Source organism: Manacus vitellinus, unplaced genomic scaffold, assembly GCF_001715985.3.
Source record: "Manacus vitellinus isolate BGI_N305 unplaced genomic scaffold, ASM171598v3 scaffold_31_pilon, whole genome shotgun sequence".
Classification (NCBI taxonomy): Eukaryota; Metazoa; Chordata; class Aves; order Passeriformes; family Pipridae; genus Manacus; species Manacus vitellinus.
This window is the reverse complement of record NW_021940379.1, coordinates 9,240,049-9,255,216: the sequence shown is the minus strand read 5'-3', so window position 1 is coordinate 9,255,216 and position 15,168 is coordinate 9,240,049. Positions and strand designations below refer to the sequence as shown.

The following is a 15,168-nucleotide window of genomic DNA, read 5'->3' as shown; positions in this document are numbered from 1 at the left end:
GTTGGAAGGGAAGGGCTGTGTGATCCAAGGAACTCGAGTCATGCAGTGCTGCACCAACCATTCCAATTCCAGCTGCAGAGGTCACATGGAAGACAGATCCTGCTATCAGTTCTCTTGGTGTGTTCTCCATAGTCCAATTGCTAAACTGTGAGATGTGTAACCCAAGTGCTGATGCTGTCTAGGGGCAGCCTCTGAACAAAGGGATCTGACACTGTTGTGTGGCTCAAGTCTGAGGAGAAGAAATCCAAGTGTGAAGTCCTATGTTAACTCAGGAAATCCAGCTCTTGTTCTCTCTGGTTCCCTAAGCCATGCTGAATTCTAAACGTGCAGTTGAACATCCACAATAAAAGCAGCGCACTGGTGAAACTACACCCAGGAGTACTGGTATAGGCTTCCTGCAAGTCCATTCTGCTACCCTAATAAAAATTGCTCTCAAAGGCTTTGTGGCATGGTTTTATTTTCAGAGAGGTCTGGGGGTTAACTGGAATTGTAGTATCATTTGTAATTTAGACTTGAGTTGCCTTTAAAGCTTTCATAGAACCACTGAGAAATTTCTTTATCACCCTACATGCAATTGAAAGGTTCCCTATTTAGAAGTCTTTTAGTATTCTTTATTCATTTCTCCAATTAAACGAAAATTTGGGGTTTAATGCTGTTTGTTTACATTTTGTGTTTGCAGTACAGCGCTCGGGTACTGCTGCTGTCAGGTTCTAGTGCTCAGCTGCCAGGAAATGCCTCCAAAAATCAACAGGTGTGTAACGTCCAGTTGGTTGTGATCAGGGCAAATTCAGCGGTTAGAACATGAAGCAATTTAAACGTTAAAAATAAGGCTTAAAAATATCCATGAAAACACGATGACATTCCATGACCAGCTGAACTCTGTCCCGTCACAGCGGTTGCAGTGATCCCGGTGGGCGCTGGGCGGCGCTGGCGGGTGGGGCTGCTCGGAGCGCGGGTCTGTCCCCACTGGAAGAACCTTTGGGAGAACGTCATCCCAAAAGGTAACAACTGCCCTGGTCAGACCCAGCCGGGAGTGCTTTTAAAAACAAACTTGTCATATATCTAATTAATTCTCTGACAATTATTTAGGAAAGAATCTGGAAAAATATTCTCTACAGTATCCTTGTTTTTCCTATTTGTACAGGACAAAAATGTCCTCAGACGTGTTACAGGAAAGATCAGATAGTTCCCATTAAGGATAGAAACCCTTCTGGAGCTCCCAGGCAGCCACAGGGGAAGCAGAAAGGTTGGGTGGGTTTAGTTCACTCACCAGCTGTAATCAAACCCAAAAGCCTTCCTGAAGCACTGCAATAGAAAAGGCCTGAGTTTATTTTTCATATAAAAGAATGACAATCATATTGACATTTTTAATATTAAAAAACATAGTTAGCAAAACCGATTACATTAATTCACTTATGTGCAGAAAATGAGCATAAACAATCTAAAATAATTTCTCCCCATGTGAAAGTTCTATAGGAGTGACAGGGCTGCAGTTAAGAGCGTGAAGCATTGCTGGGGCTTATTGGAGTTCAAATGCTTTGGTGGGAGGAATAAAAGGGACAGATACAGGGACCTTGTTCCCTTGCAGACCTGCTTGTAGCTGGCACAGGGCTGTCCCTGTGTTTGTCCTGAGGGGCAGTGGGCGGGGCAGGATCAGTTGCTGCTGCTCTTATACACAGCAGTTACTGAAATAGCAGATGGGTCAACAGTTGATGTTCTTGCAAAGTCATCCAAAAAATAAGAAAGCCCCTCTGAAAGGGCTGTGGCCGATGTTACTTTCCTATAGGAGCTTAATGCTAAGAGGCAACATAAATAGGCAGGGACAAAATTACTGCTGGCTGAGGTGGCTCCTGAAAGGGGCTGCAGATCCCACTGTGCCACGTATATTATCTGACTGCTCTAAGCAGAGGAATACTCTGAAGGTGACGTGCCCTGCACCTCTCCCCATCTACGAGCAGGGATAAGTGGAGGGGCAGGGACCATGACAGTGCTTTAGGAAAACCAAATGCTGAAGGTTTCCAGGCCTCCCATGACCTACACCAAGCGGCTGCTCCAAAGCAGCACCTGCTCCTCCAGAATGTTTATTTTTTTGCCATTAAATCCAAAAAGAGAAATGATGGTGCAAAGCGTCTCACAACAGAGCACACCCCTGTGCTGCTCCTTCATTGACAGGAGCTGAGCCCTGGGAGGCAGCTGGGCCATGGTCGCTGTCCTGCACTGCGTTGGGGTGTCATAGAAGGGGTATGTCACATTCAGAGCAGATGCTGTGGCCTAAAAACTGGCAGTCGTGGCTCTGGGGCACTGCCTGGAGCTGCTCACAGGGTAATGCTCTTCCATTCCCAGGCTGTTCTCAGCTCCTGTCAGCTGTGCCAGGGAGTGTGACACTGGTAACAGTGGTCTGGCTTGTCTGGACACCAGCAACTACCTGGCTTCAGAGGATGGATGGATGGGTGGGTGGGTGGATGGATGGATGGATGGATGGGTGGGTGGATGGATGGATGGATGGGTGGGTGGGTGGATGTCTGCTCATTTATTTAAAGATCTTTGAATGAACACAGCTGAATGTTCCTGCTTTTGTAATGGCTCTGCAGCTCCGGCTTAATTAACGTCTGGAGTTCATGGAGGCGCTCCCAGGACTGGGAGAAATCATCCGGTCCTTCCCCACAACCACCAACGGGTGGGACACTGGGGTACCCTGGATGCACCATCAGTTCAATGGTCACTGTCCTGCTCTGCAGTGCTGGGTGTGCAGGTGAGGGCGCCCTGGATGTGACCTCCATGATGGCAGAGTTGATGGCACTCCAGATGCTGCTCACAGACATGTTCTTGCCCATGGTGCTCAGGCCTATATAAATGTCAGGCCACCTGGAGCCAAGGGAGAGAATACTGATATTAATGCTAATGAGGTAGGTAGAGAGCTGTGTTATGTCCAGTGGATTAGGAATCAAAATTTACCTACAATGTAAGACCAAAAAGGGGGAAGGGGATTTTAAAACTTTTAACTATAAGCAAAAGTGAAAACAGAACCTCACACCAGTTATGCTTTCTTTTTCCTTATTGAAACGAGGATCCTATTTCCAGCAGCAGTTCTGCAGTGACAGGAACTCCCCGGCATCAGCAGTGCTGCTGAGACTACTGACATACACTGTCACAGCACAGGGGTTGTTTGGCAGGGGTTGGTTGTTTGGTTGTTTGTGAGCTTACAGGTGCATTTTGTTGGCCCACAAGGGAAGAGCAGAGCTAAACTCAGAAATGCCACACTATCAAAATCTTACACCTGAATAATAACCCTCAGGTAAGTAGAAACAAAAGTGACTGAAATAAAATGGAAACCACTCAGCTAAAGAAGCGTTCTGCCAGAATGTATCAAAGAGCCATAATAACTGGACAAAATGCTACTACTAGAGGACAGCTACAGGCTGGTTCTTAGTAGCTTTGACACAGATCTTTTTTCAAGTCTGGCTGCAAACACTGGCCCTAGTGCAGCCTGAACAAGCCCAAGGCAGGTGAGCCAAGTGCATGTGAGGGCAGAATGAGGACGTTTTTGGAAGAAACCAAGGCTGCAGTTTTTACCTGCATGATCAAAGAACAGCCCAGCTGAACACTGGGCTCTTCTTGAAAAGCGTTTGCAGGACTTAGCAGAAGAATTTGAAGTGTGAATATAGTACCCTTGCCGACACCTCGCTGCTGTGCAATGAGCAGAGCCTTGTGCTCTCTGGCATCACAAGCCGGCTCCAGGGGCTCAGCACGGTCCTTCTGCACAGGTGCTGAAGTCGAGCTGCAGCACTGAGTTCCCCGAGCTTTCAGCCGCCTGTGCTCTTTGGGTTTCTCTGGGTTTCCCTGTGTTCATGTTTTGGTAAGAGCTCACCCCTTCTCACCTGCCCCACCAGGAGCGGCCGGAGCGGGGTGGATACAAACACACAGGTCCTCGGGTGGCCCCGCCAGTTCCCCTGTCCCCCGGGCAGCCCCTGAGCGTGCAAGGTTTCCACTGCACTGTCCTGGTGTGCACCTGCCTGAAAGGTGCGTTACTCTCCTGCTGAACTGCCCTGTGAGTTGTTGTGCCCTTCCTTCCCTTAGAAACAGGCTGGAGCACAGCCCACGGGCTCTGGAAGGATGGGGCAGGGTAAAATGCCAGCCTGATGTTGCTGTTCAGGACAACTGATACCAAAAAAATTAACTAAAAAAATAACTTTTTCAGTGGACTGAGAAAGTAACAAAATCTGCCCCAAAGGACAGGTGACTGCAAGGGTATCAAGTGAAATGTCTTTAATCCATAAGGCACTGTTTAAGCTTATAAGAAAAATATGTTACTGGGGGAAGGGCTGAGCTTTTCGGACTTGGCCCCTGAGGTGCAGGACAGACAGGACAGGCTGTTTGCTTAGAGCAGTGACTGCTAGCTGTGGCACTGCGAGCTCTGAGCTTCTTGCTTCCCCTTAACGACAAACACTTGTTTCTAATTAGTCTCTTTCCTCCTACTTAAAACCCTTTCTTCACTCTGCCAGGTAGATGAAAAGTTATTTCTTGAAACCTTTCCCTAGATCATACTTTTAGTATTCCAGTGTTGATGCAGCATTTCTCTTGCCACCCCAGATGCCAGGCTAATGCAGCTTCACTAGGAAGGCTGAGAAACATACCCTGAAAAGAACATTCCCTTTCAAGTGAGGAAGTGAGTCATCTCTGTTCAAACAAAACTTCCCAAGCCCTAGTGCCCCTGACACTTGTACTCCTCCTGAATCTCTCTGTAAGCCCAGAAAAGGAAAGAGAAAGGTGGTGTTCCATTTTTGAAAGATACTATCAGGAACTGATAAGATCTTAAAGTTTTACTGCAAAAAGGATGGGTAATGCCTGTCTTACCTTATTCCATGCTTTGTAAACACATCCACTGTGTTAAAAGAATCTTCTTCTACTCCCAGATAAAAGTCCATCAGGGATGGTGGAATCCAGTCACAGTTATGAAGGCCTGGCTCTACTGGGACACGAGTGTACTTAATCCCATATTCCTCTAACACCTCTGCAAACACATGCCTGACCTCTGCAAATATAACCAGGGACAGCATAGTCAGGAATTGGGTAACCAGCTCATCATCTCCCCTGTGAGATGTTAGCACAGAGGCTTCTTTCCTTCCCATGTTCAAGAAAATAAAATCACATTTGGTTTATCTTCTGCTGAAATGGTTTTCTTCATCTGGATAGGGGTCACCTTCTATGCTGGAAATATTTCTCCCTCACCATCTGCTCTAGGTGCCTTGTAGGTCTTCCCTTCAGCACTGAGCATTTAGTCCAGCCCCCCCCTTCTAAGTGAGTGACTCTGGTCTTAAGAGTGCACCAGAGGTGACTGCGTTGTCAGGAATGAGTTCTTCATCAAGTCCCTGCAAGTCAGAGCAATGTTATCCAGAGGCAGTTTAGAACTGGAGTGGGGGAACCTGGATTCTTTTTTTACTCAGTTTTCTGTACCACAGTGACCTTATTTTCAAAACGAGGACAAAAGGTACTCGGTCATCTCTTAAACATGCTGGGACCTGTGGGCAGTGACTGGGATGGAACTAACTGAGAGGATGGAGCTCTTGTAGCACCTGAAGAGTCACCAGCTTTTGCAAACTGTAAAGCAAGTGTCTTATTGCTCAAACAGGGAGCTGTGGTAGGGGAGGCCCCTCTTTAGTGACTCTCTGAGTCCCTCACCTGCTTGGCACTGGGAAGAGGAAGATTTCCTTCTCACCTGGGAGGACGTGGACGTGCTGGTGCCCATCCATGTGAGGAGGCAGGTGACCTGTCAGCTCATGGAACAGCTCCACCTGGGCCTTTAGCTCCTGCTTCACCTGTGCCACAGAGAAGGGTCAGAGCAAGACCTGTTAGGAGGCTCAGAGTAGGAGAGTGGAGGGGCTGCTGGGGACATCACTGGCCAGGAGTCAGGACCTGGCCCTGGGAGGCACCAAGTGCTGTGATTATAAATGGATCAAATGGATGTGCAGCTCTGCTGGGTTGCCCAGAGCCTTCCCCCAGGCATGGGGCTCTTTGTGGTACTGGTCATAGGGATGGTGCTGATACTGGGATTTTCTAAAATACATAGGGCATTTGAATACCCATTTCCCTTTAAAATTATTGAGGAAATGGGTGCTCATATCCCATAGGCAGTTTTGATCACCTGAACACGTTTGTTAGTGCTCACAGGGCAAAACCAGCCATCTCCCTAGAGAACAAAAGCCTGTTACAAGCAGATGAAAAGCCTAGTGCCTATTCAGGACTTCTCTGTCATTTGCCCTTTAGTGATCTCTAGGTTTTTTGTAAATACCAGTTCCAGTGCCTCTTCTGCCCCCTCAGATAAGTAGTTAACAGGACATTAGTGTATGCAGGCACTGAAATGGGGAGGAATGACTTCTAAAAGGCTGCAGAGCCTCTGGCAGAAGGAGGCCCAGGTCCTGGAAAGCCATCTCCAGCTGCACAGGCAGAACAGTCATCTCTAAGCTTACTCACAGCCGGGATCTGGGAAATTTCTTCAGCTGTTATGTGTTGGGATAAATGCAGGCTGATCTTTACCAGGAAAGCAAGTTGCAGGGTTGTATGTGGTCTTCTCCTACCTCTGACATGTTCAGGAGACCTCTTGATAGAGCTGTTCTGAATCCCATTTTTCCATGGAAGAATCCATCTTGGTTGAGCAGAGAAGAGTTTGTTTTGAGCACCTCACACACAGGGGAGCCCTCAGAAAGGTTGGCATGAAGGCCTATTGGGATGCTGTACCTGTAACAAGAATGAAATATCTGCTAAGCTTTGCACCTCCCTTACTGTGGCCAAAGTAGGGGGGGGGGAGATTTCAGTGAAAGAACTAGACTGATCTCAAAAGTGTTGATGTACTCACTGGAGCACATCTTTGTATTTCTGCTCTGCTAGAAAGAAAAGCACAGTGACCCTAACCAAAGTGGAATATCTCCAGATAACCACCCTGTGCAGTCTGCCAGGGGCCAGTCCATGAGACTTCACAACTCTGCTCCCACCCTGGCTCACATCATGAGGTACTCTGGGCTAAATGCTGTAACTACACTTAGTAACTGCAGTTACCAGCGATCAACAGAAAAATCTGGACCTTGCATCCTTTTCTAAAACATTTCATTAGCTGTTGCCAGGTATCCCATTGAGTTGTTCACCATATTAAAGATGGTAGATTTGAGACATCTGAGTTTTACTTGACAACTTCTAAAGCTGCCCTTAAGTAGAATCCAGTGCCCAAGGCAGCTGTTATGGCAACAGCACAGGCTACAAGTGTAAATACTGTCTGAGTTTAAGAGTTTCCTGGTCCAAGGGGCTGCAGCTGGAATTGCCTGCAGTGTCATGGTTCCTATGTACTGGTGCAGATGATCACTCAGTGAGTGACAAGGCTGAGCAGTATAGAGCAACACCTCTCTGGCACAGCCAAAGGAATAGTGCAGGGGGCTCATAGTGAAGTGTAGAACCTTGCTAAGGAAGCACAAGGGTACAACTGATTAACTAGTTGCACTCTAACAATTTTTATAAAAATGAAACTCTGGAGCTGGCATAGCTGGAGAGCCCCTCTGAGCCACAGGGCTTAGGGGAGTGTTGGTGTTTCCTTCTTGGTCTGTGCTGTGGATTCCCCTACAGTGAAAACAGGATTTGTGAGTGCTCAGATTTGTGCTGGGTCTCATTAGCATTTCTGCAAATCCTCAGAATCAGTAGCCAAAATGACGCTTTGAAACTTTTTCCAAGACAACCCCTGGCCTCCGGCTGACCCAGTAAGTGCATGACAGAATTGCAATGTTGCACCTGTGCTGCCCAGGCTGAGTCATGGTGCAGAGTGAATTTCAAGGCAAAAGTCTGTGATGCTTTAAATCGTTCTTGGAACTTCCGCATGAGGCTGCTAAAACTGAGATTGGTCTGTCCCTGGTACAGCCTTTGTACCACAGGGAGTTAAAAAAAAACAATCTCCGTTTAGGCAAAGTGTGCAAAAACCAGATCTTCCCCTTCTGTCTGCTGCCCTGAAGCTGACTGGTAAAACAGCAAGTTACTGGAGACAGGACTGTGGATGGATTGGTCCAAGTCAGAGTAATTTAGCTCCTTCAGGTCCTAAAGCTTTGACCCTCACAGGGCAGAAAGTCTCTTTCCTGGCTCCTCCATGTCTCGCGCTCCAAGTAGATGGTGCAGTTAGTTGCTAGATGCTACTTCTCAAAGACATAAATGTTAAGAGTCAAGTTATATGCTCAGATCTTTGGAACAAAATGAGTCCATGTCTTTCCAGTCCACTGTCTGATTAAGGAGTTTGAATGTTTGTTTAATGGAGCAAAAGAGCTTGTGGGGAGAAGGATCTCCGCTGTTTTTTCTGACCTAGTGATTTCTGTGCAGCAGGGCCTGATTGTTTTGTTGATGATAAATATTCCTCTGGTGTTCACACCTGAGACCTGAACACTGACACATGCACAGAAACTCCACAGAAATGGAAGGTGCTGTCACTGCGAGTGTGGCCCTTGGGCAGGCAGCTGGGCAGGAGGCAGCTACAGAAGGGGTGCTGTGAGAGGAGGGTTTCCCCTCCATCCTGTGACCTGCTGGGCACCCTGCATGAGCCCAAAGGCAGAGGGAGATCCTGTGGTTTTGTTTTGGCTTTTTTCAGAAGTCCACCCCAGATTCTTTTTCACGTCTTTGGGAAGCTGCCCAGCATCAGCTGGAGCATTATTTGTACCAGAGTCACTGCTGTTTGCAAGAAAAAAGGATTCATGTGTTACCATGAATCAGCAGATGGAATTTTTTTGTTGAGTTATTTCCAGGAGAAGGCAAGACCCTCCAACAGGTGTGGGACAATGAGAAGCCAAGTGCTGCACTGGGGAACATGAGAGCTGCTCCTTGCCTGAGCCAAAATCAGCCCCAGAACTGAGGAATGTGTGGAATGTGGAAGTGCAGAGAGAGCTGGCCTTGTCCTGGCTGTAAGGGGAGACCCTGACTGTAACATTAGAGCATGTTTCAGAGCTTTGGCCAACACCAGCTGAATATCTTAATAGTTTTCTCATGGAGTTAGTCCTGGCTGGTTAGACAGACTGCCCAGGCTGAGGCATCTAAAGAGGAATTGCTCGTGTTTAATGGCTCTGGGATACAGGGACTGAAACCAAAACTCAAAAAGCAGCATGTGAGAAACTTGATCAGAAATATCACTCTGTGGGAGATGCACAGAAGCAGGAGTGCTGGGAAGGCTGTGAGGTTATGGGAAGGAGGACAATGCAATCAGTACAGCAGAGTTCTGCTGCAAGCCAGCTCTTCTCCCCACAGACTGCTATACACAAGGGACTAACTCTGCTGAGCACCTCTCACTACTGAAATGCAGATCCTGCAACCCAAGGGCAATGCCAAGGCAGGCTGCATTGTAAAAAAGGAAAGGAGAAAAGTCAGGTAGTGGGAATATTCTGAAAGGGTCCCTTTTTCAGAGTGCAGATGATTGTTTCTGCTACCCAAACATACTTTATAGTTGCCCATATCTTTTCAAAGGCTGTAAAATATCTGTTATTTTACTGGCTGAAATACTGAGACCAGCAGCTCAAGTAGCTTATATAGCATGTGATGCTGCCCTGGCGACAGAGCTCAGCTGTTGTGCCCAAGCCCTTTCCAGAGGGGATAGGGTGAGCCCTGCCGGTCACTGCTGGGCAGGTCTAACTGCTAATTGCTCACGTAAGATCCAAAATAAAAGGGTTGGCATTGAACTTCAGGCAGTAGTTTAGTTTCTGCAATAAAAACACTGCAGTAACAGCTACCATTGCCAAAGCAAAATGATGCTGAGGAATCTGCTTGGTGTCTCCAAGCTCTTCTTGGTGGTTGTTTAAGCAGCAGCAACCCTTCCACAACCTGTTTGGAGAAGCCCATGTCCATGTGTTTTCAAGTCCATCCCAGTGCTCTGGAGAATGCACAGATGTGAAGCTGGATTTAGCACGGGGGTTCAGTTCACTCCTGATAAAGCCAAAGGACAGTGCCTAGAAGTGTGTGCTCCTACAGCATGAGCAGCATTAGACTGGGCTGCCTGGGAGCTTGCTGAGAAGAGGTTCAGGGCAGTAGCTTCTGCAGCCACTGAGGTTATTCTGCTAGTGATTTATTTGCACCCAAATTTGGCTGTTAAACCAGCCTGGCTCTGTGGTTCTCTGCTCAACATCCCTTGTAGAGGTGGAGAAAAAAAGAGGGGGTTGTGGGAAGAAGGAAATACCCTCACAACAAGTGCTACAAGGGGCAAGAAAGAATTTACCCTGGAAAGATTTCTGAGTCAGCAAGCTCAGTCCAGTAATCAGAGAGCGGAAATACAATCAGCTAAACTGCTTCCTTTTCAAGTAGTTGCTTGTTTTGCCACACGGGTGCTCTGAACAAAGTCTCTGCTAAGGCAAACTGCTCTGTGCAGCTGCAATCCGTGTTCATTCACATCCTTAGCAGTAAAGGCACCCTGGAGATGGTTACCACCCTGAGTCACTCTTTTAAAGTGCCCACCAGCTTTGCACATTTCTGAGCTTGGTGGACGAGTAACAGTGTCCTGGGTTCTGCCTGGCCATGGCAGGGGACTCTGTGCAGTCCCTGTGTTCCTGGGAGCAGTTGCAGTGGCTGAGGGAATTATGTGATTCACCAAGAACAGTCCCAACTGAGTTGCTGAATGCTGCAGGCTCTGGCATAACAATAGCACTTACCTCTTCCTTGATGTGTAAACAGCTCCCACCTTTAACATCCTGTTTGTGCCATCCAGGAAATTACTGTTCATCAGGTTTCAGCCCAAGGGTGACACAAGTTAGATGTACCTAGACACCCTGCTTCAGTAAACATCCACGTTGGAAGCCAGACAAAGTCTGAGGCCAGACAAAGCAAGTCTGTGCTTTGTGCAAAAACATGCAAGTCTTAGTTTCTCCATGTTGGCATTTGCATACTTCCTCCTCCACACACTTTCATCATTCAGCAAACTGTAAGATTTGTCTTTCCTCAAATAGCATCTTTTCTTGCTCTAATACCGCTAAAGCCTTATTTCTGCTGCAAGAAATGCTCCAAAGCCTCTGCAGTGTTAAGAACTGGTGCTGTAACATAGCTTAGGGACCTGAGTTTCTGTTGTAATTACATCTTTGTATGAAGTGAAGCTCCTGTGTCTATAATCTTACATCAGCAAAAAGTGCCAGTAAAGTCACTATGATCTGGAATTACAGTTTAAGGCCTTGGATTGGGCTCCACCCCTATCCAAACAGTTCAGCAGTGGTGCTGTCTGCTGTGTGATTAACAGTCACATAAAAGGGTGATGAGAAAGCATGAGAGATTTCTAGATTAGTCAGATGTTAACTGGGAGTGTCAGAATTAAGTCACAATTTACACACACATTTTGCAATTAGTGTTGATGGGAAAGGAAGTGAAAACATAAAGAGCAATTAAATGTGGTTTGTTAGATTCTTTTGTTAAATGTACCCAGATGTTGTAGGGGCTTCAGCTTTTGTGTAGCTGATGTTCAGCATTTAGACTGTGAAAAAACACCCAGGATATAGCAGCAAACTATCTTTCTATCTCTGTATCTTTCCATCTCTGTATTTCCAATGAAAAATGAAGGGATTTATTCATTTCAGGTTACAAAATAACCCTTCCAATTTCAGGGAAAGGCTCTGGAATAATCGCCAAGAAGACTGGTTAACTTCAAGATAGGGCTTGCTAAGTAGAAAACTGAGATTATATTATATGGATAACAAGGAAGTCGCAGTCAGTCAATGCCACACAAAGAGAAAAGTTTTGAGTTACTGAAAAAAACTTTAACCCATAATGGTAGCCTGTTCTCCCACCTGCTGTTCCGGTTTTGTTTTTCTCTGGCAGTTGCTATCAGTAGGTTTGTCGTTTGGTGATGGATCAGCCTCTGCTGAAACTTCTCTGTTGTCTGAAGCAAGTGGGTTCCTTCTTTTAGCCCAGTTGTGACACTGAATGAGAAAAGCCCAAGATCCTGAGTCGGGATGTTAGGGAAGGTGTATTTTTTAGTTCTTGGTTCTGCTGCAGGTTCTGCAGTTAGTTTGTGTTAGAGCTGGTACTAAGATCTGCTGATTATCATCACATTTCTGCCAAGGCTTCTATTTAAAACTCAGGGTAACAGATGGTATACCCAGAAACCTACACAATTACCATGAAAATGAAAGCTAGAACTAAATTTCAGAGGAACCATGTTCCTTTCTGAAGGATGCTGAGTTCTAACTTTGCAGGGCAGCACGAGGTGCTTAGGGTGGAAAAGTTGTCTTGCTACTAATTAGCTTTGCCTGTGTCCAATTTCCTGAAAACAAGGGGAGGAAAGAGAGCTCAAGACTTGCAGTGACAAGCCACCATGTCACAGACAGTTAATCAAGAACCACCCAGATGATTTTCACAAGCCAAAGAAGCAGTCCATCACTCTGACAATCCTGCACATGTGCACCACGGCACGTTAGCGCTCTGGTGCAAAAGACCAAATTCCACAGCACTGGAACAGGCCCCAGGAAAGAACAAGCTATTTGCTTCAAGCCTCTTCTCTCAGCTGGTGATAGATCCACTCTTCCTGCTTGCACCACTGATCAAGGCTGAATAGGGGAAGATAAACTTGGGGAGAAAAAAAAACAGGCAGGCTTTCATCCCTTAAAACACAAAGCCTCAATATTCACAGTAGTATGCGAAATGACACCAAGCAGGGGGAAGAGGGAATAAGAATGGCAGGACAGTCAAGCAAGTGATGCTTTCTGATTTTTGCACCACAAGATGAGGAGGATTCAATGACATTTCTAGTAAGTCGGACCTATTTGGCATTCGTGTACATCAGCCTTTGCAACAGAAGAACAAATATTTCAGAGGTGACACAGGAGTTCATTTACACACACAGGTGCCAAGTAAGCAGCAGTTGAGGCTGGGCTTGCATTAGAACATGAGGAACCCTTTTCCCCACACCTGCAAATGCTCCCCCCATGCCTGGGTAGAGCTGAATACAGCTGCAGAGAGTTACACAAATGAGGAACTGTAGAACCTGGGCTGTTGATCTTTAGTGTTGGCAGATGTTCCCAAAGTAGCCCTGCTTATATGCTCAGAAATAGATTTAAATCCATTTTATTCACATCCACAATTCAAAATTACCCCCACCCCCAAAGAAGAAAATGAAATTGTAGCAGCAGGCTGCAGCTTCTGCTTTCACCTGCTCTCCAGCCTGGCTTTTCACACCCAAATCTGCTGTCAGCACAAGTGTCATGACCTGGATTCAAAGATGCTTTTTAAATCTCTGATTACATGGCCTACTTTCTGGCAATGGAAACGAGGCCAGGTGGATGCTATTTTAAAAGCCTTCTAAAGACCATGGCTAAAATAGCTGACAACATTACTGGAACACTGGGTCTTAAAGGGTTTCACAGGGCGTCTGAGAGAAGTGCTGGCTTTATCTCTGTGTTTTGTATTTCATTTGTTTCATTTCCTAACAGGACTTCAGGAATCATAACAGTGTGGTGCCCCTCCCCTTATCATCCCCAGGCAATTCCTCTCTCGATGTTTGTGTGGAATCTCCAGCCTTTTTAACAGACCAGTCTGTCACTAACACCACACCCTGGCTTTCCTCTATCATCCTACACTGAAGAAGCTACAAGCAATATCCAAGTACCCCTAAAACCACAGCAAACTGAGGAGAGATGCTGAAGGAGAACAATGACAGCAGGACTCTCATGGAACTGTCCCCTGCAGCAGCTACTTTTGAAGCATAAGGTCTCGGTTTGTTTAGTACCAGTACAACTCCTTTCCTTAAATTGTTTCTCAACCCCATTGCTCTCTCCTTCAGAACATATTCCTGTTTCCAAGTGCCTGCCCACACCAGAGCTGAAGCAATAGCTGAATTTTACCTCCTAAATACAAGTAATGCTTCCTATTAAAAGATTTGCTGGACTAGTCCACGAGACTGCCACGGAGCATTTGATCTGCTGCAGAGCTAACTGCCAGCAACCTCTGAAGCTGGTAAAGAAGTAGGTGTAAGGTATCATCCCTCTCTTTATGCAGTTTTAACAAATGTATTTATCAAATCTAGAATTAATAGAAATATTTATGTGCTTTTTAAAAAGGTTTCTGGGGTGGGGGGAAAAAAATCAAGTTTTCCACTACCCAGGTTTATAACTAAGCCCTTGCAGAATCACACCTTTCCTTGATTCTGCAATGAGCCCAGATGACCTTGTGTTCATCCTGGCTGAAATGGATAAAATTAAATGAGATTTAAAGATTTGTGCTTTTATGCTCTAACAGTTTTAGGGGTAGCAGATTGGACTGAGTGTATAATGTGCACTTTCTTTCTGATGATGCATCTTTTAGAAGTGTGGAAAGATAAAGTCTAGCAAATCCAAATCCTACTTATCAATTCAAATTGTATAAGTGGCTTCCTGACCTGAGGGGGAAAAAAGGTGTGGTAGCTAATACCAGAGAAAGACCATTATGGGTATGGTTGCAGGTCACTGATTTTACTATGAAGAGTCTTAGTAAATGTGTCTGAATCCAGTTTTCTTACACCAGTCTGAGCTATGACACAGTATTTATTCTGGGGCCACAAAATGTTAAATTTTTCAGGCTTGGCTTTCCGTGGAGTTTGTGGAGGCTGTTCCCGAGGGAGCTAAAGAAAGTAGCTTACCTCCTTGCCAGCTTCGCTGCATCTGCTGCAGCGCTTCCGTTGACTAGAAGCGACACGTTAGATATCGCACCGGCCAGGAAACAGTCCACGATGCCTTGGTTTCTCCGAGGACAATAGCCAAAGTCATCTCCAGTTACTATTAGCTTCACCTGAAGCATCCTTAGATGTCATCCCTAGCAAAAAAAGTAAAGGAGGTTAAATCGGAACACTCGGCAGTCTGCAGATCACAGGCAAACAGGAAAAGACAAGCTCACCGGGGTCGAACTCGATGGTGACTCAGCCCCTGACTAACTCCTCCTGCTCCACCTCATCCCGCCGCTGGCTCGCAGCGCAGGGGTCGGATCTGCGTGTGGCCGCCTGGCTCACACTAGCCCTGCCCTCGCATGAGGAAGGAAAGCCTTGCCTGCACTTTGTACAGCCGGGGATGGGGAGCGGGCGAGAGGTCAGGGACTCGGTGAATGATTTTATCGACCGAGGGCGCGTCAGGGGTTCAAATTCTGTTCCTCGGGCACACCCCCGCCCGCGGTGCGCAGTGAAATGGCCACGGGTGCGGATCACCTGAGGCC

At 46.5% G+C, this 15,168-nt stretch overlaps 1 protein-coding gene across 7 annotated transcripts in view; it reads right to left on the bottom strand.

Moving 5' to 3' along the window:
• Positions 1-378: 378 nt before the first annotated feature.
• Positions 379-15,168, bottom strand: part of YDJC (YdjC chitooligosaccharide deacetylase homolog) — a 16,456-nt gene continuing 1,666 nt past the window's right edge. For 2 of the 7 annotated variants that reach the window (XM_018076339.2, XM_018076338.1), the window contains exons 2-8: positions 14,603-14,775; positions 11,778-11,909; positions 6,576-6,735; positions 5,717-5,816; positions 4,855-5,032; positions 2,522-2,865; positions 1,312-2,465 (exon numbers count right to left, since the gene is read on the bottom strand). In XM_018076339.2, coding sequence (XP_017931828.1) covers positions 2,535-2,865; positions 4,855-5,032; positions 5,717-5,816; positions 6,576-6,735; positions 11,778-11,909; positions 14,603-14,760 — 1,059 coding nt within the window. In that variant the 5' untranslated portion in view covers positions 14,761-14,775 and the 3' untranslated portion in view covers positions 1,312-2,465; positions 2,522-2,534. The other 5 variants (XM_018076335.2, XM_018076341.2, XM_018076340.2 and 2 more) reach the window with 5 other exon arrangements.